Source organism: Schistosoma haematobium, chromosome 2 (genome assembly GCF_000699445.3).
Source record: "Schistosoma haematobium chromosome 2, whole genome shotgun sequence".
Lineage (NCBI taxonomy): Eukaryota > Metazoa > Platyhelminthes > Trematoda > Strigeidida > Schistosomatidae > Schistosoma > Schistosoma haematobium.
In genome coordinates this window covers 27,015,483-27,040,650 of record NC_067197.1, presented here as the reverse complement: position 1 = coordinate 27,040,650, position 25,168 = coordinate 27,015,483, and the positions used below count along the sequence as shown (strand labels likewise).

Sequence of the window (25,168 nt, the reverse complement as noted above, 5' to 3'; positions counted from 1 at the left end):
CTAAATTTTAAAGGTTTTATTTATTTGATATTGGTTTTGTACAATGAAATAATACAAATATATGTGGGTAAAAAAATAGCCAGTCACTTAGTCAATCAACTGGTATATACGAAATTAGATAAACTGTTTAAAATATTCCTTGCTTCGTTGAACTGTACTGATTTGTTAGGACCTTTTGGTGGCCAAACAGATTTTAAACGATTCACTACTGATGACATATCACGTAGGCACTTAGTTATGACAACATCATCATCGCCATCATTATTTATATAATTATTATTGTCAACATTAAAACAACTACTTGAAGAAATTCGATCCAATTGGGGTGAGTGGACGGTATGTTTAGTTAGATTTATTGAATCAATGCTCTATATGAAGTAAAATAAGAAATATAAAGACAAAATCAGGTCGAAGTGAATGACAATGACAATAACTAAAGTTTTGCATTCTGTAAACAGAAAAAAACAGCTCCTTAGGTAATGCAAAAATGTCTTATCGGTTGTATAACTATGTTTTCTTTTTATGGACTAGGCTTTTAGCACATTTCTGCTAAAAGAAAAAATAAACCTAACAGACTGATATAGTTTCGATACAAGTTGAACTAAGCTTTTTCGAGAAATCAATTCGCCAGTTGACTTATTCTGACAGTTCAAAATTATTCAGTTACAGTGTTTTTTCCCCACATTATATCATTAGAAGTAGACAGGCAATAAAATACTTCATATGAATAACCAAATAAGTTACTTATGGAATTCATCTATATAGTATCTGCCATTTTTCAAAACTTCGAACAAGATTTTATTTAAACTGTGACTTTCAGGTAACAGGTTACATGTTCGAACCCCGCCTCATGAAACTTAGTTTATGTTTCTGATTTTAAATGAAGTAATGTATTGGGTTTATTTCATAGGTAACATTACTTATAGGAATGGTGCTACATCTAGTTGATGAGTCGGAAATGAGTTGCTTCCAAATGAAAAACAATGTTGCATTGCTAACACTGATAATATTCAAGTATTTGCACAAAAGGTTATTACATTGAGTATCATTAAAAACTGAAGGGCATAGCTGTTTCATTCAAGTACAGGATTTTTGGAATAATGATTAATGGTTCGTGTGTTTGCTATCATTCTATCACAAAGGAAGTCATTTTGTGAAAAAATTCATCTACAAATTAACCTAAGATCTAAATTAAACTTAATAGATTAACTTTTTATCAACACATAACGAATAACAACAATATCTTTTAAAAAAAAATAACTAGTTGGTGACAGTGTCTGTCTTCGAAAGGCGTACCTGAGAAATACATAAACCTTGTGAGGGCTCTTTACTCGAACACTACTAGTCGAGCCAGAGCTTATGACGAACAGTCGTCTGGTTTTGCAACCACAAGTGATGTCCGACAAGGCTGTCCACTATCTCCATTTCTGTTCAACTTCATTAAAGACATACTGCTGTAAATAATGTCCTCGTCGACTGAATTTTCGGGTATTGATCTCCTACCAGGAGGTCCACTACTCGACTTAGAATACACAGATGATATAGTCCTGTTTAGTGAAGACGATGATAAGACGCAGTACTTCGGTAGCATTAAGCGTTTCTCCCCCTCCAAATGAAAGCTGTTGCTTCAGGACTGGCCCGCGTAAACACCTGAAGTAAGGATAGGGAGTGAAGTAGTCAAACGTGTCGACAACTTCACTCGTTTTAGATATCTGATCATCCCTAATGGGTTGATGTCTGACGAAATCTCTACACGGATTCAAAAACCTCGTTTGGCTTTTGCCAACTTGTGTCACCTATGGAGAGGGTGAGATATACGTCCATCAATTAAGGGCCAAGTATACTGAACAGCAGTTCGTTCTGTTCTACTTTACGGCTGTGAAACGTGGCCAATAAGAATAAAGGATACTCGTAAACTACTAATAGTTGATCACAGATGTCTTAGAAATATTGCCAGCATCTACTGGGATCACCGGGTAGGTTATAGTGGGGTTAGACGCACGCTATTAGAGATGAAGTCGTGAATCTTCATCGACTGAGATGGTTGGGCCACGTATTACACATGCCAAATCACCGACTACCACAACGCGCAATGCTCACTAGTGTTCGAGACGGTTGGAAGAAAACTAGGGGTGGCCAAGCCAAAACATCGCACCAGTCCTTGAAGTCAATAACTTCTGGTCTGAACCATGTTGGTAGATGCAAACTACTTGGTTGGGGTTCGTGCGACTATCGTAACCAATGGTTGGATGGTTGGATATTGCCCTGGAGCTTTTAAACATTTAATCGACAAGTTCGTCAATTGATTGCAATTGATATATTTAAACATTTATTCGATAAGTTCATCAACCGACTATGTGCGTGGGTGGTAAGGAATGACCACGCATACACCTGCATACAAGCTCCACAAAGATAAAATTACAAACTATGAGTTTTTGGGGATCTATCGTCCCCAATAATATATGCCTGATCCTACATTGTAGATGACTGACTGACTACCAGTTGATAGAGATGAGAATCCCAACTCGATTAAATAAATAAGCAGATATAATTAAATAGAAAAGACAGAAAAGCATTACCTTTCGCAAGGATTTGAAAATATCTTCTGCAATCTGATCAACTTGAACTTTCGACTCAAAATGATTAATATTAACCTTTAGTTGTTCAAACTGTTTCCCAAAATAAAATAAAAAACACAAGTCAAAATGTTAATAATATTTTCGTAATGTATAATATGCTATCACTATTATTACTATTTTAAAGTTGAATAATGTCTAACAATGTAGTGCGAGAGCATGTTTGTTTCTGCTTGGGACTAGCCAGAAAAAAGGTACTTGCATCTTAGTGTTAATGTTCGTAATGCGACTCTAACTCAGTACACCTTTAGTTTCGAAAAATCAACGCAATATTTGCTTGGTTAGTGGATTTAGATGGCTGATAGATTGTGCAACAGATACGAATTTTGTTTATAAGAGTTTATGTTTTCACGTTGTTGATGTTAATAGAACCGGATCAATTGGAGTCGTTAACACCAACAACGCGAAAACACTCACCTTTATAAATATTACTAATATTATTTGAAAAGGCTTTTCATTACAGAACATCACAGCTGAAGAATTACTGGGAAACATAGAGCACTAGAGAGTTGTTTCTTGTCAGTCTGAGACTTCTACAGAGTATTCATACGAGACAATTAACAGGAATAGTTCTACACTTTCATGACTAGAATAACCACTATGGTTATGAATGGAAAGAAGTTTAGTTATCCCATAAAAGTTAAGTAGTCGATTGATAGTTCTTTTATTAATCTCAACACCAAGGAGATACAGCGACCAGTATGAATGGACACTTGAAACATTTGATAAAAGAGTTCTGAAGCGCTTTTTTATAGACTGTGCAATGAGGCAAAACTAACTAGCTTCATAATCTAAAACACATAACCGAGAATAGATGACAAACTGATGTTAAGAATTAGTCTAAATCGAATTTTAAACTAGTAACATGCTTACAACATTGTCAACTAAACTTACCCATGTTTGGAGATAACCTTGTGTAATAGAACAATTAAGCCATGAATTCCATGCATTAAATATCGAAAACGAACAGATTGGTAGGACAGAAGAGGTTGAATCCGAATAAAATGATAATTTCACAAGATCCTAAAGTTGTAACAAATAAATAAAACAGAAGTGTGATTAAGAAATCAGATCAATTTACTGACTAAATAATAATAAAATGTTAACACCGAAAATGATATACAGAATTAAGTAGTACACACAATCAAAGATTTACTTTTAATATCTCTGTATCCGGTCGAAGATTTGGATCATTGAGAGAAATAGTGCATAATTTCGGAAACCAAATAGATAAACAAACTAACAAAGCTGAAATCGGTTGTAATGTCCAGGATTTTAAAAACGTAGAAGAGTGTGGATGTGAACAATTCTCTATTGCTGCATCGGTCAGATGATATTGAAGCAGAAAGTGGATACATTTCATAATGATTCGTGTGCAAGAATTTTTATGTCGGTCAGGTAAACAATTAAATAAACGCAGAGCAAGACACTAAATAAAAAAACAGTGATAGAAAAGAAATCAATAGAGATTAGACGTGGAAGTAAAAATTATGGAGATATGTCAAAGAAAAGTATGTAAAACCACGATTATTATTTGAGGTTAGATTTTATTACCCATTAACATCAATAAAACCGATGGAAATTCAGGAGCACCGTGAAGTGGTGATTTCTGACTCTTCAACAGTGAGCTCTCACAAACCAACAACACAACAAATAGGATATAGAACCTTCAGACTATGTGGCTGAGATCCAGAGGTCTTCAATCAACTCGTTTAAAGTCAATGGTGATATTTAGCTCACTCAATTACAAAGTTGGACTCCACTGACTATGGTATCACAAAAGAAGTTTAAGAGTCGATTCTATAAATTTGCATAATGTTTTTCAGTTATCCTTTGAGAAGTTAGAATCGTTTGTTACTTTTTAACTTCGTTTCACAGTAGACCAAATCATTCTCAACGAATCACCAGTTACATGCGCGGATAATGGTTTAATTGTAATGGTGGATGAAAGACAAGTGTTAGATTATTTTAGGTAGTTCCCTGGACTTTGGCTTTGTAATAAATATCACTCGTCAACAATTACTACCTACACTGTTGAGGAAATTGGTACTCTCTGTGAGATTTCAATATGTGTCAGCTAGCTTTGCAGTCTGAGACGTCATCACTCCGCTATTTAGGCTGCGACTAACCCTCTGTAGAACTGAGATCTTTACAACTGACTGTCACTGGGTAGTGGCTAATGTCATCTTTGTTAAGTTTCTTAGTGCTGATCAACATTAGAGGCACAACCAGGGAAGGAGTCCCAGCTAGCACGAAACTTAGGTCTAGGGTTTCCCCTCCTGATTATCTCCAATTACCTAACATCTCAAAATAGTGTACACACTATATCGATTAAGTCAGGCCAGTGGTCACAATGCCACTTGATCGATAGAATCCGACTAGTACTAAAAGACTAGATGGATATAACAGTAGTCACTACTCAGCGATCGAACAACTGTAAACGATGATCGTTTAACAGAATGACCAAATAAGATGACATCTCACACCAAAAAATTTGTTAATACCAATAATTATTTCAAAAAATTATCAAAACAGTGAACTGTACTAGAAATGATAAATAATTTGATTGCCATGAAATCATACCATAACAATTTATCAAGAAGAAAATATAGTAGCATTCAACATACATAACATACATTGAAACTAATAATCTTAGCAAAATAATAATTAATAATACTTACTACTTCTATTAATAAATAAGGAATCTGAGATGAATTGACTGTCATACTAGTTAAATCAAATAACTTGTCTAAATTTAGAAGTCGTTCATTTACTTGTTGTTCAATGATATTAGTTGATACCTTTTGTAAACGACTTATTGGAATAGGGACGTAATACCAAATTAATGAACCAGATGTTGAACTAATCAAATCTATGTTTGAATTCATATGGATAAATTGAATTGAATTTTGATGAAGATAAACTTTCTAAAATAAGAATAAAAATAATTTGCTTTAGTTATTAGAATTAGACAAGTAGTTTACGGAGACGGAGAGAATGAATAGAACTGTGGAATCACGATTAACCTAAAATTGAAATTTAGGAATTCACAAAGGAGGAGTATTATCTTGAATACTATCTACTTTCTATACACAATCATAATAATTTGCAGTAAGACTACATTTAGGAACAGTACCGCTGAGGACCCTTTTTATCTTGCTTCATTCCTTCAAACATAATAGAATGAAGAATGTTAATCTTTGATATAGACAGTAAACAATGAAATAAACTTATGCGGTAAGTGTTACAATGTTGTTAACTGATTTTCCATATGATAAAACTTTAATCGCCCTACTATCATTTCGATTATCCTACCAAAATTGAACTGTCACGCAGTGATATATGACTAAGACTAGTGCACATGTTAAATTTATAGTTCATCTTGGATAGATATTATCTCGTAATACATAATACTGAACTATTTTAAACAGCTACACCTAGAAAGTCGTAAAGTAAATTTTTCACACTGTATTTTCTAACGTCGGAATAAAACCTGAAATTTAAGCACAACACATAGTGGTTAATTTACATTATTATAACAATACAGTAAACATAATCCAAGATACTCCAAGATGGTCTTCATGTTTGATAATTTCACTTATTCGAATAAGCATTATTATGAAATTAATTTGCTCAGTAAAAAAGTAAGATGTATTCTCAAATCTATGAGATATTCGTAAAGAGAACTAATTTGTAAAATATTACTACGCTTAAATATACTCCGTTCGCATACTAATTAACCTATATTTTGCATGTACATATTGTACCTTTCAACTCCCCATTTTATAATATGTTCATCTCATATTATGAAGGATTGATCCTATACTAAACCCCTATATTTCTTATCGCATCTGTAATGCTCTATGCTTGGTCATGTCTTAACCTCGCGTGGATTACGTAAGCAATTAAAATGTCTGGTTATTGATAATTTGATTCTTTTCATTTCAACTGTGAAGAGCTGTTGAACTACTTTTGCCGCATGCTTTATGTTATGTCCCGACAAGAATAATAAATGGTAACTTCTGGGATCCATTTATGGACCAATACTAAACGTATATTTCTATTGTATAATTATTAAGTAATTAACTATGCATATTCATATTCATCTTATTATAAGCTTTATTTTGACCCATAAACTATTATCATACGTTTTACCATTCTTGAGTTATACCCAGTACATTCATTACTATCTCCCTCATTCACAGCCACATCTGGCTAATTCTTGTACAAATGTTATTTCATATTTTATTGGTACGTTGTGGTCTGTTTGATTGGTATATAAACTCAGTATGTTTGAAATATAATGATTCAAATCGCAGAGGCTCGGATTAGTGTTCTGGACTTAACTGGCTAGGCTAAGCAGAAAGCAAGACCAATCAAGACTCTAGGCTGCTCGCACGTGTTTTACGCGTCATTGGTTCGATCGATAAGTCACTGACCTCATATCGGCGGCCACAAGTTATAACACTTTAAGTGTCTGATAGTTCTATTTGACTTTAAGAATTATCTTGAATTTTCTATATTTGTCAAATTTCTTAACCGGAAGCATCATAGTTGAAGGCTATTTACTTGTTATTTGAAATGCATTTGAATTTACAGTGCCACCAAATGCCCTGGTACGACCGAGGATAGAAAGAGTTCATTCTCCTTCTCGAAGCACTCTCACATGGCCATGCATATACAACCACTGTCAAGGAAGTTCTACTCACTGCCTTCTAGCTACAGAGGTGTTGTTTACGAAACTGAAGACGAAAAGCAAATGGCCTGTGCTTTAACCGAGTGGGTGGATATAGAGGATCCACATACGGCAGTTGGAAAACCCTGGTTCCAAACCAATGGTGTACATAGATAGGCTCCAGGATCTTGAAGGAACGAATATCGTATAAACCTATTGTTGGTCGCCAGATATCATGAGACTACATCTAGTAACGTTGCTCCACTACCTTATGGATTAAACCTTTAGATCAAAGACTTCGGGTTTGGTCTCCTAAGATAAACACCTGCTTTGGTTTGAGCACCTGGGCAGTATCACAGCCCTCACACAAATCAATGATAACTGCTACGGGAAAATGTTTTTTGCTTCAACGACCACTCAGACAAATCTTATTCACAGTCATGTAATAACATTCGTTTCTATTTCTTTTACACTACGTCAATTATGTATTCTCCTTTGTTCTTATTCTACGTATTTTATTTTTAAATTTATACAGCAGCTCGCCTATGGTCTTAACCCTGTCCTACCTAAGCCATCTCAAATCAGTGACTGGTAGAATGTTGAATGCTACCACCAACTACGAATACTGAGACAGTCTCTCTGAAACCGCGTATACCATTCAAACTGGCTTCCTTCAACATTCGCACACTAATGCAGATCGGGTAACAGATAAGGTTGTTTATGACTTTAAAAAGTTTCAATATCGATGTTTATTGTCTATCCAAGATCCGTATCCAAGACTCTAGTGAACTACTGAAAATTCACCCCCCATCTATCGCTTCGAAAGGCTTGTTTCATGTGCGTTTATCCGAAGACCCTGTGACATCTTCGTCTAGTATTGCTGGCGTTGGTATCTCACTAAACACAAGAGTTGAGGCAGCACTAGTCGATTGGGTCCTCACAAACAGTCGATTATGTGCTGTTAGATTAGAAAGCTTCATCGAAGTGAGAAATAAGTATGAGAAACGACGGTTTTCGTCATCTCCGCCTACGCTACGACGGATTGCAGTCCGGATGTGGTCAGTGATGAGTTTTATCACTAGTTAACTGTTCTTCTGCAGAAACTATACTCGACAGATATTGCAGTATTGGCGGGACTTTAATGCTCAGCTCGGGTGTCTAGGCACAGAAGAGTCATCTAGGCGGCCGATGAGGACTTGTTGGTCGCAGGTCAGGTAACGAAGACCGTCTACTGCAACTGTGCGCAGGCTACAACCTGTTTTCGGTTGGCACTAATTATCGACATAGTCGTCGCCGATGTGCCACCTGGCGTCCTTCCTCTGTATCTCAAGCCTGAACTCAGATTGATCACATCGCGATCAGCTACCGCTGGCGTGGTTGTATACAAGACTGACACTCCTTTTGGAGTACCTATCTGAACTCCAATCATTCCTTTGTTTGCGCTAATCTTACCTTATGTTTCTGTGGCTAACAAATTCGTTGTCCCAAACGGATTGATGTCAGTGAATTGTTTACAGATCCTGTTGCAACTAAATATCAAACCGGGCTAGGTTCAAGGCTAGCTAACATTCCACTGAAAAGTATAGATGAGCATTGGTTGCAATTGCACGACGCCATGAAAATGGCGAGTCATGTTGCCTGCGGCCTCGCGAAACGTTCCGCTTAAAAGCACTGGGTTTCTTCTGGCTCCTTACAAATCATTGAAGCACGTAGATCTACTCCGGGTGATCGTCATTTTGACCACAAACGACCACCATTACGTAATGAAGTTGGGGTAAACTTGAGTAAGGACCGAGAGTCTTAGTGATCGGAGCGTGCTGACGAGTTGGAAACAGCGACTGCCTCCAGCAACTGTCGAGAGCTCTTCCAACTCGTCCAAGTCACTGGAAGCAAGAAGTCTAGTGTGAGTGGAACAGTCTATGAAGCTGATGGGAGCCTATAAATAACATATGCCGACACCTTGGACGATGGATGGAGTTTTTCGAAGGATAATTTAGCTAGCCTGCTGCCCCGGCGACATTGATCGGACTGTCCTGCCCTCCATGGCCGGTGACAACTGATCCAACCAAAGAGACAGAATTCCGCAAAACACTCCAACTTCTGAAGTGCTCCAAATCACCAGGTCCAGATGACTTACCTCCGACCCTTTTTAAAGATGGTAGCGACCTTCTGATTAAGGAACTGACTGAGTTGTATACAAATTTTTAGCAATTAGAGAATGTTCGAAACTTATGGAATGAGTACATAACATTGCAAATTTGTTAGGAAACAAGTGGTTAGTAGTTTCAAAGGACTCACTTGTTGTTTAGGTGTAAGAAAAACAATCAACCTTGAAAGTAGATGACTAAGGCGAGATACAGTATGCGACAAACTAAGTGATTGGGATTCATTCATGCAATTCCTCATTTGTAATTTCCTTGCAACTTTATTTACAACGTTCGTCAACAGTGTGACATAATGTAAACAGAGATCGCCTGTTCCGTACCTAAAAAAATTACAATCAAATTCACAAGATAATTTTTTGAATACGAAATTACAACCAATGTCACTGAAATTTCATAAATTTGAATATGCATTCATAGCTGACCATATAAGGGTCTACAGCATAAGTAACTAGTTCATATAAGCTCCAAAACCTGGTACATACCGACAGCCGGCTATAATGTATGATCGTAACCAACAATATTATTCCATTGATTCATAAATTCATTATCTGAATCGAAGGTCCGGAGATAGTGCCTAAAAACAACCACTTGAGCAATCGACTATCCTAATTAATTAGGGTACTCGTTTTTCAATACATTTTCAATACACTGATGAAATTATTTGCTATCTAGCATCCATTGCATAAAAACCGATGACATAAAGGATAAAGAAAAAGTACATGGAGTTACCGGGCAACGAAACACCATACATCCATTGCTAACAAGTGAACCAGAGGATGCTCAGATAGCACTGACGAAAGCAGAACTGTCTCCTAGATAAATATTAACGAAAAAAGTATTTTCTTTAAATTCAAAATTCCTAAAAATTATTCCGTTTATTGAAAATGACAGCAAGGCCAAAAGCAAACACTATTGTAATAAAATATCTTACGCATTTGTCTACACAGTGTAAATAATAAACGTCTCGAAATTTAATAATTACTAATGTCACAATGATAGACTATGATAGGCAATTAATCTAAAGTATAAAAATTGTATTTATGGAATAAACGCTTGAAAACTATCTGGCTTCTGCCAAATTACGTCACCTATGGAGAGGGTGAGATATACGTCCATCAATTAAGGGCCAAGTATACTGAACAGCAGTTCGTTCTGTTCTACTTTACGGCTGTGAAACGTGGCCAATAAGAATAAAGGATACTCGTAAACTACTAATAGTTGATCACAGATGTCTTAGAAATATTGCCAGCATCTACTGGGATCACCGGGTAGGTTATAGTGGGGTTAGACGCACGCTATTAGAGATGAAGTCGTGAATCTTCATCGACTGAGATGGTTGGGCCACGTATTACACATGCCAAATCACCGACTACCACAACGCGCAATGCTCACTAGTGTTCGAGACAGGTGGAAGAAAGTTAGGGGTGGCCAAGCCAAAACATCGCATCAGTCCTTGAAGTCAATAACTTCTGGTCTGAACCATGTTGGTAGATGCAAACTACTTGGTTGGGGTTCGTGCGACTATCGTAACCAATGGTTGGAAACTCGAGATGACATGGCTCAGATTCGATCACAATGGCGTAGGTGTATACACTCTTTGTATTCCCTTAAACCGTGATAATCAAGTTGCCTTATACCTTTCTTTCTACAAACTAATTCTCTCTTCCTGTATTATATCCTTATACACAATCTTTCTTTTATATATCACTACCACTGAAGTAACTGCTTCTATGAATTTGGTGTTCATCTTGTTGTGCTAATTAGGTATGGCAACTTGGACCGATGCATATATAGTGATAGTAAAATAAGTGATTTTTTAGAATTAACGTAAATCAATGCTGAGGTTATCGGCAACGTTTTCAATGTGCAAAAGTGTATTCTATGTCATTAGTAACACTCCCAACCATATGGTTATAGTACAAATCGAGATAACACTACATGATTTCAGTGAAACTTTAGTGCTCTATGCTGACACGAAAAACGATTGTTTCTGAATGGGCCTCTTGAAAATCCTCCTAAGAATAATTTGGAAAATTGAAATTTTCACATGTGTTATTGTGGTGTATGTTATTTATGTTGAAAATTATAAGTAATACGTAGCACCAACAGGAAGTGAAATGCCTGACAGCAAAAGATTGGAATGAAGAGAACAGGAAGTAAATCGGAGAGCAATCAAAGTAACAACAGAAATAGGGGAATAGTGGTGTATGTGAAGGAAAACTCAAAGAAGCTGAGCAAATGATGTATTTAATGTATGATTTTCATATTTTACTAAGCCACTATGATCCAACAATGTTGGATCGATAATATAACGTGTGAAACCTAAACGTTTTGCAATGTGCGTCCAGTAAATCTTCGTTGAGCGTTTTTCGCGCCCACATTTCTCATGCTGCTGTTTTTTCTGTTTTGAGAGACATTGTTATCCTATTGATTTGGCTGTGTTAATACGCTATTTTACAATTATATCCCATAAATATATTATAAACGTATCTATATATCAGAATAATCTTCCATCTTGTTAATGGAATAAATCTTCTGGACAAAGGTTGGAGTTTTATCTCCGGTTAGTGGATAGGGAAGAAGAGAATAGGAAGTAGTCTCGTTTATTGTTATTGAAGTTAAAGTTGAGAATTATTGGCTTAGTGTTCAGACATATTACAGTTCCACTAGACTATTTAATGAAAAGCTTGTTGATAGTTTCTTTAAAGATAAAGACTGTTGAGAAAATAATCATAATATTCTGACAAATGTCTCTAAAACTTACCATAATAAAAATAAGTCAGTCCTACTAGGCATCCCTTATAGAGAATTAAACATTTGAAATGTTTCAATTTTTTATTACTGACTTCTTGATCGATGTATGATTCTGTTATAACTTAAAAAGCCTGGAGAAATTTGATTCAACTTGTTTCTAGTTGTTTGTAACCTTTAAAAAAGGGTTGACTGTGAAACAAATTTTATTTTTCAGCACTACAAGCATGTAAGTAAATTAAATCATATTTCTTAGCGCACAAAAATAATAGGTGATGTATTGTCATTGCAATGATACACGATATCAGAGAGGATAAAACTTTCATTTAATTTTAATTATTTAAATGTCTCATTTCTATTCAAAATAGAATGTTAAGAATGGGATATAAATTTGTTTGGTTGAAGAAACACAAACAAACAACCGATATCCAGTACAAGTTATCCAACTCACCAGATAAGGAAAACAAGCCATAGATAAACCACAAACTGAAGCACAAATCTGTTGTAAAAGAGTTGTGTAAAACTCTCCAGAACATGGATATTTCTCATCAGTAGTCCCTAAATATAAAACAAAACAGAATTATTTCAATGCAAGTACATAATATAGATTTATAAAGTGCACATTTTAACAATATTAAGAAGTTTCATAAATAGTACTTAAGGCAAATAAAATATCACAGATAAGTGTAATTACCACACAAAACTTCCCGATTGCTGTTTGTTATGTCCTTATGCCCGATTAATTATATCACATGATACGACCGCCAATTAGAGACACCGACTTATACGACCAGACTAATGACGCATAAGCCTGTACGAGCAGCCCCGAGTTCATGCTGGTCCTCTGAAATAGTAGCTTATTTCCTAAACCAGTCGGTTTAATTCAGAACATCAATATCAATATAATGTAGTTACTTAATAGTCATACAATAAGAATATTCGTATATTAGTCCATAAGTAATGTTACCATTCATTGATTGCCATCCGGATATAACACTGTTAATTTTAATTCACGGCGAGACTTAAATTCGTGAAATAAGACCCAAGTTTGACGACTGGAGGAGTCATAAACCCATTGTTAAGAAGTGTCAAATTGAAGCAAATCAACTGCCCAATGACGTTTGGTTTCCTAAAATTCTCAAGATGTCAAACTGTATCAAAAGTCATCTTTAAATAAAACTAATTTGTCTAATTTGCTCACGTAAATAAGAGCCTAGTTAAATTTCATCTTTCGATCAAATTCTTAGATTTAGATAATTAAAGTTGTAATCTATGATGTACAAGTAAAATTCAATGTCTTTGATGGAAAAATGTTGGAACTCTATACAAGAGAAATAGCTACTCAAGTATACAAATCTTGTCAAACTTATATAAATATAGTTTAATGGAAATGTGGGAACCTATGTGGATTTATTTAGTGTTCACTACAATAAGTGGTATTCATTAATGACGTCTATTTTTCTTTGTTTAAAAGTAACTTTCGCTCCTCGACATATAAAACAAAGAACAGATATCTTTAACAAAAGTTCTGTAGTTCTCTAATTTACATAAATTTCACTGAACTATATTACTTCATGATATAAATTCTCATACAGCGATTTTAGAACAGTAGACTAATTCATTCAGTAAGCAAGTCACTTTATCTGTGGTAGCATACTTAATCGATGAAAATTCGATATGTAATCCCTGGTTTCAAGAAGATTTAACACGTTCTCGATTTGTATGTGGAAGTTGATTCTCAGTTCAATGACTATAAGGAAATATAAATCATAAATAGGTTGTAACCAATAGCAAATGATGAAAGCACTGAGTAGTGATAGTTGGTTTTAGCGAAAAGAAAAAAACTGCCATACCTTCTTGAACTAATCAATTGAAATACGTAGGGCTAGACTATTCTTGTTAGTTGAAACCTCACTTGTAAATATAAAAATCATTACCAAAGAATGAGAAGGGCAAAAGAGTTTTGAGACCATAATACATTTCACTACTATCTACTGGTTGACTAGTTAGTTTATAAAAATAAAATATGTAGTCATTATTCTAATAATTTATTTTTCCGGTTATTATTGTTCTTAGTACTTTCTCAAGAAATGGTAATAAGTGTTTTATGAAGTTTACTGTAATTTTAAAAAAACAGTAACTCGAAGATTTAGGATTCGCTCAATGAACGAATGTAGAATAATAAGTAAAACACAGATGATTTTACTGAAGTTTACAAAAACTATTTCAGTATTATGTAATATTATTCAGGTCTTTAAATAGCTGTATTGTTATCGGTTAACATCTGATTATGGCCATATTACATTGACTAAATAGGTAGTCACTGCGTAAGAATACAGGCAACAAGACAACAATAAACAAAACTATATGTGATGCTTTTGTTGACGATACATTTGTGGAGAAAATTACAAATAATAAGACTTTGTGGCAGATAACAGAACGGAAATAATTGAATGGAATCTAATACATACTACTATACTCACCACCATTTTTATCAGATAAATCGATTTTTCCACATGCCTCAAATAATTCTTTATAAATATTGAAAGTATCGTTCATCCAACGAGAATAAAAACCTATGTACACAAATAAAATTCATCTTGGTCTATACATAAATTAAAGGCAACTTTTCAATAATAATTTATATTAGAAAATAATCATTGATCGCTTGGAAAATCTTGTGAGCAATTAACTCAAAGTCACTAGTTAGAGATCATTTATGACATAGTTTGAAGTTGACCACAATAGTTAAAACTAATCAACTCATTATCTTTCCCATAAACTTTGAATATCGTATTACACTTCGTCTGATTTTCAAAGATCTCAACGGATTATTGGCACTAAAAGAATTTTAGTAGTTCTTCTCTTAATCAGTGGCTGCAATTTGTCACAACAAACTTTTTGAACTAATAATGGGGAATATACACCACCGGTGAAATTACTAAACATCATTCAATTCTTATGTGTACTAATCAACCGTGAGTTTTCATAGTATGTGGGATTATAAAGGCATTTCAAACCAACTTAACGGTGGTAAACTGTAGAAATAGGATGGAAGGATCATACTGGTCACATGAAAACAAAGAATGAATAGATAAAACCAATACATTACAGCTTGAGAACTAAAGGAAGGTGAAAGTACACTGTGAGTTCTTAAAATGTCAAGAATCAGTAAATAAAGCCCTCTAAATGTCACTTCTTGACATTTGACACAACAACATTAGATATATTCGTCATCCATCATCTTTTAAAATTTAAATATTTTTTTACTAGATATTATTTCCTTCTACCTGTTTATTACAATATCTTTCCACTTTGACTTCTTGAACTGTGAAGTATTCCAGGTGGTTATATGTGTCTTTAGTCTTCAATAATAATACAAGTGCAGCTTTATGCATTCGTTTGCAGGGAAGATTAACTGTTTAAGGATTAAAGACATGAACTGAACAAAAACGAATTGGACAGGAACACATTCAGATATGAAGTCAAATGTTTCAAACAATGAGTCACAGCAATACAATTATATCAGAAAGATACAGATGTTCATATTTTAACATTTCAAACATGATGGAACTACAGATAAACTACTTTTATAAAGGATAACTCATTCATTCAGATCAAAACAAACAAAAGTGTAGTGAACTTACTAGGATGTCGAGAAACATTGCTTAAAATTTTACCATAAATTCGGCAAATCACTGGTGCATCAAAATCTACAACAATATTTACAAAAATAGGGATCCTATAATAAATACTGTTTATTATGTAGTAAGGTTTGTTGAAACCTGTGTATTATAGTCAAAATAATCAAACAACACCAATGGTCTCACAGTAATTTTAATTGAATTAAAAGTCAAAACCATGTTTTATATTAAATTTCAACTCGTTATGAAATACAATTTATACAGGTTTAGATTATGCTAAATAAATGATTTTGTACATAAAACTAAACGTACTTAGTAGGTTTTAAGTTCCTGAACCCCTAAATATAAACAAAATACTTCGACATTGTAGACTACTGCTTCCTTGCTCTGACTAAATTATACTGATAAAAGTAATTTTAATCAATAGTAGGGAAATAAGGTGATGTTTGCGGAACTTATTGCAGCATTGTCTTTAATAAATAAATTTCTTTAAATTATTTATAGATATGCTGATCAAGATGTAGAAGAAAGACTGTAGAGGACAACTATTTATTTATTTAAACACAAACATTTCTACAAGAAGGTAAAAAATATATATGCGCCACATAAATCATTCGATTTGTGTGAGGGATGGGATACTGCCCAGGTGCTCAAACCAAAGCAAGTGGTTTTCTTAGAGGACCACACTCGAAGTCTTTGATCTAAAGGTTTAATCCATAAGGTAGTGGAGCAACGTTACTAGATGTAGTCTCATGATATCTGGCGACCAACAATAGGTTTATACGATATTCGTTCCTTTAAGATCCTGGAGCCTATCTATGTACACCATTGGTTTGGAACCAGGGTTTTCCAACTGCCGTATGTGGATCCTCTATATCCACCCACTCGGTTAAAGCACAGGCCATTTGCTTTTCGTCTTCAGTTTCGTAAACAACACCTCTGTAGCTAGAAGGCAGTGAGTAGAACTTCCTTGACAGTGGTTGTATATGCATGGCCATGTGAGAGTACTTCGAGAAGGAGAATGAACTCTTCCCATCCCGGAGCGGGGACAAAGGACAATTAACTAATAACTGAATCCCAAAAAATATTGCAGTTCCTAATTACAAGTTACAATATGATATACTACTACCTATAGGTTGTGATATTTTATGGATGAATATAAAGTTGTTTGTAATTTTTGGACGAGGAACAGTTTTATAATCTGAGTTAAAATAAATAAATTGCTCTAATTTTACTGGTGTAGATCACATCAAACTTAATTTTATGTGAATATACACGATAATGAACAAAACTAAAATGAACTACAGATAGGTAGACATTGAAATCTCAAACGACACAAATTTAATTTGTATTGATTGATAACCCTATTAAGAAAAGCAACAATTTGATTTTAATGGTAAAACAAATCGATAACCAAGTACATGTTGATACAGTCGACTGTGAACTACATTTCATGTGTTATTATTCAATTGCTCAACCTACATAGAACTAGAGGGACTCAAGTCCATGACCTAAGAGCTGAGAGCTGGATGTTTCAATCACTAAACCACTACACAACAAGGATATCATCACAACAACAACAACAAAAAGTGGATTCAAATGATCATCGTTTTCTAACCTCTTGATAAAAGTGCGCCATTCTATAATAGCATAGCCTCAAAAAAGTAGGGCCTTATCCTCAATCACAATTTGATTATAGTGAAACACTTAAGAAATATGAACAGGATTTCTCGTAATGAATGCTTTTCATCTAGTTGCCTATCAAAATTTCGAAGTTTTTAATGCACTATCCATAAACATAACTACTGCATAATAAAAGTATTACAAGATTGCTACGTTGAAAAAAAAATAAAGAAATCGACGGAGACATACAGGTATTACATCATATCACCTATAAAATAAAGCATATACTGATACAGTAAGATTCTCTAGATGCTTTTATCAAACACAATTTATGATTGTGTCAAAGTAATCCCAAAATCATAAAACTTGAGTTAAATAGTTTATTTCTTCACACTACTTATCTAACTTAAAGAGTTGCACAGAATGAATATTACAAATTTATAGAATACCAGTTGAACCATTATTATGGTTATCAGCCTTTTTATTTAAATATCCTACTGCATTTTGGAAACAGACACAGTAGTTCATTTTGTATAAATGTGTACATGTAGAGCTATTTATGGGCAGTAATATGATTTTCTTATTTTGATTGCATCTGTTATTTTAACCTTAGGTACACTTTATACAATGTAATACCGAGCTTTGTCTAGTGCATCTCATTTTACAATCAATAAACCGAAAGATGTAAAATGGTTGAAGTATGTATATAAAGTGAGTTAGAAAATAAAACAGGATATAAAATCAGAGTAAAGAAATCAACCACTCCATAACAAGTTATATGTATGAAATCAACCAGAAATTTTAAACTGTTCAATAACAAAATTCATGAGTTTAAAGAGGTGCTTGAATGAAAAATAATTTGGCCAAACAAAACCCCACCATTTCACAATCACGAAGAGCAGTTTACTGTTTAGTGTCTTAAAAACAATCATCGTACCTGAATGAGATATGGCTTGGACAAAAATAGAACAATCTTCTTGACTTTCATATGGTGGATGTAAAGTTATCATGTGAGATAGAATAATATCAATAGAAAGGAAAAATGAATTATTTATTTCTTCTCCAATTCTGACAGGAAATTTCGAACCTAATGGATATAATCCACCCGCATAAGATACACTGAAATATCATAAAGAAAAAGAAAAATGAGTAATCATCGCCACCTTGAAAATTGAATAGTTACTCACCATAAAAAGGGATGGAAAATATTTTGCTACATATAAATCTTAACTAACGTCTGTATAGTTGATGGATTTATATACGATAATGATATGAAGCTAATAACAGTATTTAGTTGATGGGACCTTGATAGAAAGGAAATAACTGAGAGACTAAAGATTGAATGTTTAAATTGTTGAACAGTAACTCACATTTCTGAAGTATTTAACGTAAATTAGGACAAAAACTGTTATTTCCACATCACTATACACACATAGAACAACAAAAGGGGGGGAGCAAATATTGGCTAAATAACTCGGTCAGATGACGGTGAAAAAAACTACACCCAGTAATGACTACATTCAGAAAATCTCAGGTTTGGCAGAAGTAACCAGTGTTTTTATATGAAGACAGTTTACGTTTAGTTTTTCTTCACTGTCAGCATGAGATTTTGGAGGAACATCACAAATCGGTTTTCCAAACAAGTGGTTGAAATAATATATATATATATATATATATATATATATATATATATTATTTCAACCACTTGATAAAATCTTCAGCAAAGTATATTACAACTACTTCATACACCATATTTTCTAAGAAAATGAAATATCTTACATGAAGCAAATATAAACAGAAACACAGATATTGCAACGACGATAAACAATTATTTGTTTTCCACTGTCAAAACTATTTTATTTCAGAATACACTTAGATAAGGGATATTTGAGTTTCTGTATACAGCTTTAAGTGTATGAAATCATGTGATTTGTTTTGTGAGATTAAAATTGAAGCCCTAAAAACTGCATGTGCATCTTGTATGAGGATTATGGTTGATCAGCTTGAGCTGGTTTACTGAAATGTTTACATTTGATACACATTTTTACAATTGCATCAGTCATATTACATCTTGATTGTCATAACTGGTATTATCATCGAATTCTGACAATTGCAAACAAATATTAACCAAAGAGTAGTATACTTAATTTGGGAGGTTTAAAATATGAAATTTGAAAAAACTAAAGTATAAATCATAGATCCTTTTTCCTACCAGTGAAACGTAATATAATTCTGCGAGAAACTTGCTCCTTAATTTAAAAATACCCAATGAAATTTGTTTAGTCAATTCTGAACTCATAAAAAATAACATTTCCATTTTACTGATCAAAAAACGAGAATCGTAAATCTGACGGTTCAAATATATCTAACATTAGATAACTGGAAAAGTTAGAGAATACTACGGTGACCATGTGTCATGAACGAGCTTAATTGAAATATATAGTTGAATGCCACAAACCATTAACAAAAGAGTAAGTCTAGAACGTCTTTTTGCAAATTTTTAATTAGTTTCATCTTAATGAAACCATTTCTTGAAAAATTGTTCCAAAAAAACTAATGAAGATTATGTTATATTGTTATTATATTATTAGTTACTAACGTCAGTGGATGATAGTTCTAAGTTGCAGTTATTATGTGTTTGCAATTATAAGAAGTTGGTCACTCACAATTAAGATCTGCGTCCTATTGAGGCATCTTTATACTACAGAACGTTATCATAAATTGAACTGTATCCCCTATGACACAAGTTACAAATTGAATAGAGTAAACCGAGATTGTTACAGGGTTCTGTGACTTTTGATTGTCCACCCACTAGAGTTAAGTGGCCAATCTTTGTTGATATAAAAGCTTCTCGTAAGGAGTACCTAATTGGAAGTTACCAGTCCGATGTACTTGAATCATAGTCCGGGGTTAGTTTTCTATTGAGGATCAAATTCAATATATATTGATTTAAAAATCAAAAAGTCATCTACTTAGCTAATGAGTTATAGGCATCACCTTTTGTACAGTAAATTTAGTTGTAAACCTACGAGGTCGCACTGGAAACAGTACTCGTAAAGCTGTATGCACATCTAGATAAAGCATTCCAAATAATACGAGATATAAGTCACTGATGAAAACCACCAAGCCAAAAATGAATCTAAGACTTGGGGAAATTTAAAAATATTATAAGTTGATTAGTCATTTTACAGTCCTCTTCATTCACACATGAGGTAATGAGATATGAATGTCATCTCATTAAAATGAAGTACTCAGGAATGGAAAAAGTGAATTTAATTCAGAATGTAAGTTTTATAGGACAAAAACGCCGTTTAATGAGTAAACAGATGGAAAAACGCTTGAACGAATATTCTCATACAGTAGTATTTATGGTTGATTAGTAATCTACCTACAATCTGGAGAATATATTTTTTGATAAAGTTGGATAGCCATCATATTAGAAAGTGAAAGCTCGACCAACTAAAAAACGAATAGCGAATCTAAAACAAACTTCATTAAAAACGAATATTAGTCATCATCATCGCAGGATGTGGTATAAATATGTATCGGTACAAGTCGCTACACCTCACGTCAGTACAGTGAAAGAGGAAACAAACAAAATACACAGTAAAGAAGAGGAAATAAAATTAACTGTAACAGAGACTTAATGTGAGAAGGTAAAGTAAGTGGAGGGATGCTTGGTTAGGAATGATTTCGACCACAATATTTAGAGAAAAACAGAGAATGAATGAAACTGCTCCAATGTAACGGATTTCGCGTTGTATCACCTAGCGTTTGCAATCACGAGTGTCTCAACATGAATTTTAAACTGTGAATGAGTTAAATTACGTCATGAACATAGACTTCATGAATACTACAAACGTTTTCAGACCACATAAACTACTGTGAAAACGTCTTAATATGTTATACAGAAATCGTAAAGTGGTGTGTGCTACTTATATTGACATAAGTAGATGATGTTAGTCGTGAACAGAAGGTCTGACAGCAGAGAAAAGAGGATCGAACAGTAAAGAATGGAAACAAAATGCAATTTGTATGAAAATGTAAGAACAATGAAGTCTGAGTCATTTTGAGACAATCGATGGACATTTTGCAAAGTAAGCATTTACTTTATGATTATTAGATTTTATTAACAAGTCCTGTAATTGTGTGTTAAATACATTCGATTGTCCCAACCTGTGTTCTGTTTACTACAATAATAGTGAAGGATGAAATACTCGAAAAAATCGAGATAATTTTTTTAAAACCTTTGATCATATTAAGAGTTTCTTACATTGAAATGAACAGATCTGATGCTCAAGATTTCTTAAGGTATCAGTAATACTTACGGTCTTGATATCTAAAAAGTACATAAATCAACCAAAATAAACTAATAGTGAATAAACAGAAGCATATAAATTATTAAACGACAATAAAAGAATCACTAAAAAACGTCTGCCTAGATAAACCATACTTGATTGTCCATGAGAGCCAATCCATAAAGGTAACTACTGCTTGTGAATTAGTGTCGGGAGTTAGAATCTCTTTTGTAAATTCCCGAATACAGAAAGTGAATACCCGACTAAGAAGATTTAACATCTGTATATTATTTTCGGTATTCTCCACGTTCATTTCATGTGACTTCACTCCTCCCTAAGAAATAAAATAACATAAGGAAAGCAGTGTGATTCAATTCTAAAATTTGTTGCAACTCAATAATATCGAAGGTTTTGTGGTCCCTGATCTGAACGGTCTAATAGTAAAGCTTTCATTAATCTTCTGGACATCATCAGCACGTACTTCGAGGAGATGAGAGCTATTTGAATTTCTCCAAAATTGACTGGCAGCTTGTTCTGTTGATCTGATGTTTGACTGGTTGTTATCCATAACTGTATGATAGATTTATATGTCTGTCTTAGTTGTTTTCTTTGCTGACCTGGATTTTGAAGTTGCAGATATTAGTCTACTTTTCTATTTGTCGATAAATATGGTATATTTCAGTGTGTCTATTGACTGATGTTTGATAAGAGTGTCAAGGTTTTGAACATTCTCTGGTTTTCTTTGTTTCCTCTGTACAATATTTTGATGTTTTCTTAATCAAACTCTTATCGACAGTTGTCCACGTGCATTGATATGAGTGAAGCTATATTGTCATTTAACAACTGGTGTTCATGTAGACGAAAAAGAAAAGGCCGGCAAAATTGATGTGACTACTTGTTGTGGCTATGAAACTACTGCTACTTACAAAGTGTTACAAGTGAATAGACACTGAAATAGTTCAGCGCAATGGAGAATATAAGGACTGAAGACGAAGATTTCTTACACCCTAACAATAAATCTACGGTAGATCAACAGCTGATCAAAAACAATACCAAAAAATCAATGAGTTGTATAAGATCAACAACCAAATCTGAAAACACTGAACTAGGAAGTACTTAGCATAAAATAATCAATAACTGAGTCCATGTGCACAATTTATAACAATAAATTAAACTGCTTTAGTTAGTTAGCATAAATAAATTAATAAGTTACATATTTGTTTTTTCTTCACATTTATTAATGCTTCAAACACTGGATCTTTGTTTTCTTTTATCATATACACTTCTACATATACACTTCAAACGTACAAAACATTGGGCTAAATTGATTTACGTCGGTAGGTTATTCTCAAATAATTGATGATTTAGTATTCTTAGCGCTTCATACAACCCATGTAGTATGACGGCTACCAATATTTTGGAGAAAAACTGGTAGTAATTCGCCCGGAGACATCTTCATAAAGTACACAGACCTTTTTAAGTGAGGGTAAAATAACTGCCTTATGTTTAATTCGCCGTATAAAAAAACCTATTCAGTGCCGTAACCAAAATGTTATCCTATCTCTGAAAAGAACCAATGATAAGTTGTCTGGATAAAATTTTTGGTGGTATTCCATTACATTTGTCACTTACATGTTTATACATCCAAGTTTTAGCTACTGTGTATGATACTTTCCACTTAATTAAACTGCATTAGGTTGAGCAAGTTCCTAACCTGAAACCTGTTTGAAAGCTGAGTACTTAAACAATCACGACACCACGTGGTGGACGCTACAGAAAGGTCTACAGGGCTGCAAAACTGAGTTGCTCTTCCTGTTTCTTATTTTCAGAAGTTACTATCTGAAATGATTTATTGTATTTGGGGGTGTTTTCAAGTTAGAATATGCATAATTCCATTTGAACCTATCCTGGTTAGCATTAAGCCACATTAAATAAAGTAAATCTAGCTTAAGAGAGATGGACTTATTCGGTAGATGGTTTCTTAGAACGGTGAGAGATGAGTGACTAAAGAAATCAGGTCTCCGAGAACATCATCATGAACTGACATCAGCTATAATGCCAAAACGCTGTTTAACCAAATGTTTGGGTAACAACCCAAGATTTTTAATCTTACATCTGGTTAGTTCGTTCAAAAATTATAGTCTTGTCGAAGCAACTTGCAACTTACCAGGTATGAAATACTGCATTTATTGTAGTAATGGCGCAGCGAGTGGACAACAGAATTCAATATACTTCCAAAAAAACTTTCAGTATCATTTTCAAACGACCTGTTTTCATTTCTAGAGGTTTCCCGTGCATGGTTGCGAATCTCACATTTGAACTGTTTCATAATACTGAAAATAATATGAAATGTTCACATTACCTAGAACTGAATTTCCACACAGGAAGACTGAATGATTCGCCTAGATTGTCGGCCACCTGAGCAAGACTCATAAGCTCTCTGCAAGCTAGATGAAATGACGTTAGTATTACAAGAATAAACGTACCAAGTCCAAGAAGACTTGACGTCAGTAATTCAGCTTTAGAGAAGTTGTGTTTTATAACCACAAAAAACCACTAAATGCTGTACATAAAAGTTTAGTGACGAATTACGCATTGTATAGCAAACAAAGAGCTCATAAAAGTAGATGGATTTCCATTATTAGACGTAGGATCGAGCTCTTCACATGCTCCATATCCGTCAGCCAACCCAGCTGTGTGATCTGAAAAGTAGGCGTAGCACGCCTTCAGACATCCAACGGAACCAGATATGAAAGCGGAGAATTTGACGTCATTTTGAAAAGAAACCGACTTTGGATCCAATGATTTGCATTGATCCACCAAACAAGTTATGAATTGTTCATTAATCTACGACAGGTTATCCTCGTTGCACAACTTACGTCAGATTTTGATAGCTTTCTCTCTAATTCTTCGTTCGCAAAAATAGAAGTAAGCAACTACGGATATTAGTAGACTTTAGAAACACTACCTTGTCAAGGTTATTCATACCAATGACCTTGAGCTTCAAATTGACGACTAAGCAGTTCTGATAATCTGTCATCAGTTCTCAATTATATATATAATGGGTTAATAGACTTGTTCCGACCCTTGCAAGTTTTTAAGGAAGAACTAGCTTCTCTTCCAAAATATATACCGATTATCTGATGCCACTTGTTCGGGTGAGGTCACTAACCACTTGATGAAAAAAACGTTACGCCACTCTGAGTTCATAAAATTGTGGTTTTTGAGCCTTTGTGCTATGGCCTCGAGGATTATTAGTGCCCAATGGAGCACAAAAAGGGACATATTGACATCCACATCGCAATTAAAGATATGGAATTCCAATATAAGGTCACTTCGCGTTGTACAATACAATACGGAGAAGGGGTTCAGGAGT

The 25,168-nt window shown here is 34.1% G+C and overlaps 1 protein-coding gene across 1 annotated transcript; it reads right to left on the bottom strand.

The window, feature by feature from the left end:
- On the bottom strand, positions 1 to 24,802 carry DTD1 (D-tyrosyl-tRNA(Tyr) deacylase). The gene is made up of 17 exons (XM_051214773.1): positions 24,761 to 24,802; positions 24,672 to 24,728; positions 24,385 to 24,639; positions 24,279 to 24,348; positions 23,960 to 24,239; positions 21,948 to 22,126; positions 18,432 to 18,613; positions 15,875 to 15,940; positions 14,711 to 14,803; positions 12,679 to 12,785; positions 10,206 to 10,288; positions 9,610 to 9,796; positions 5,318 to 5,563; positions 3,793 to 4,065; positions 3,531 to 3,659; positions 2,580 to 2,669; positions 1 to 368 (listed from the first exon to the last, which is right to left on the bottom strand). The coding sequence occupies exons 5-17, from the start codon at positions 24,119 to 24,121 to the stop codon at positions 96 to 98; spliced, it is 2,070 nt and encodes a 689-aa protein (XP_051067958.1). The 5' UTR covers positions 24,122 to 24,239; positions 24,279 to 24,348; positions 24,385 to 24,639; positions 24,672 to 24,728; positions 24,761 to 24,802; the 3' UTR covers positions 1 to 95.
- Between the last annotated feature and the right edge of the window lie 366 nt (positions 24,803 to 25,168).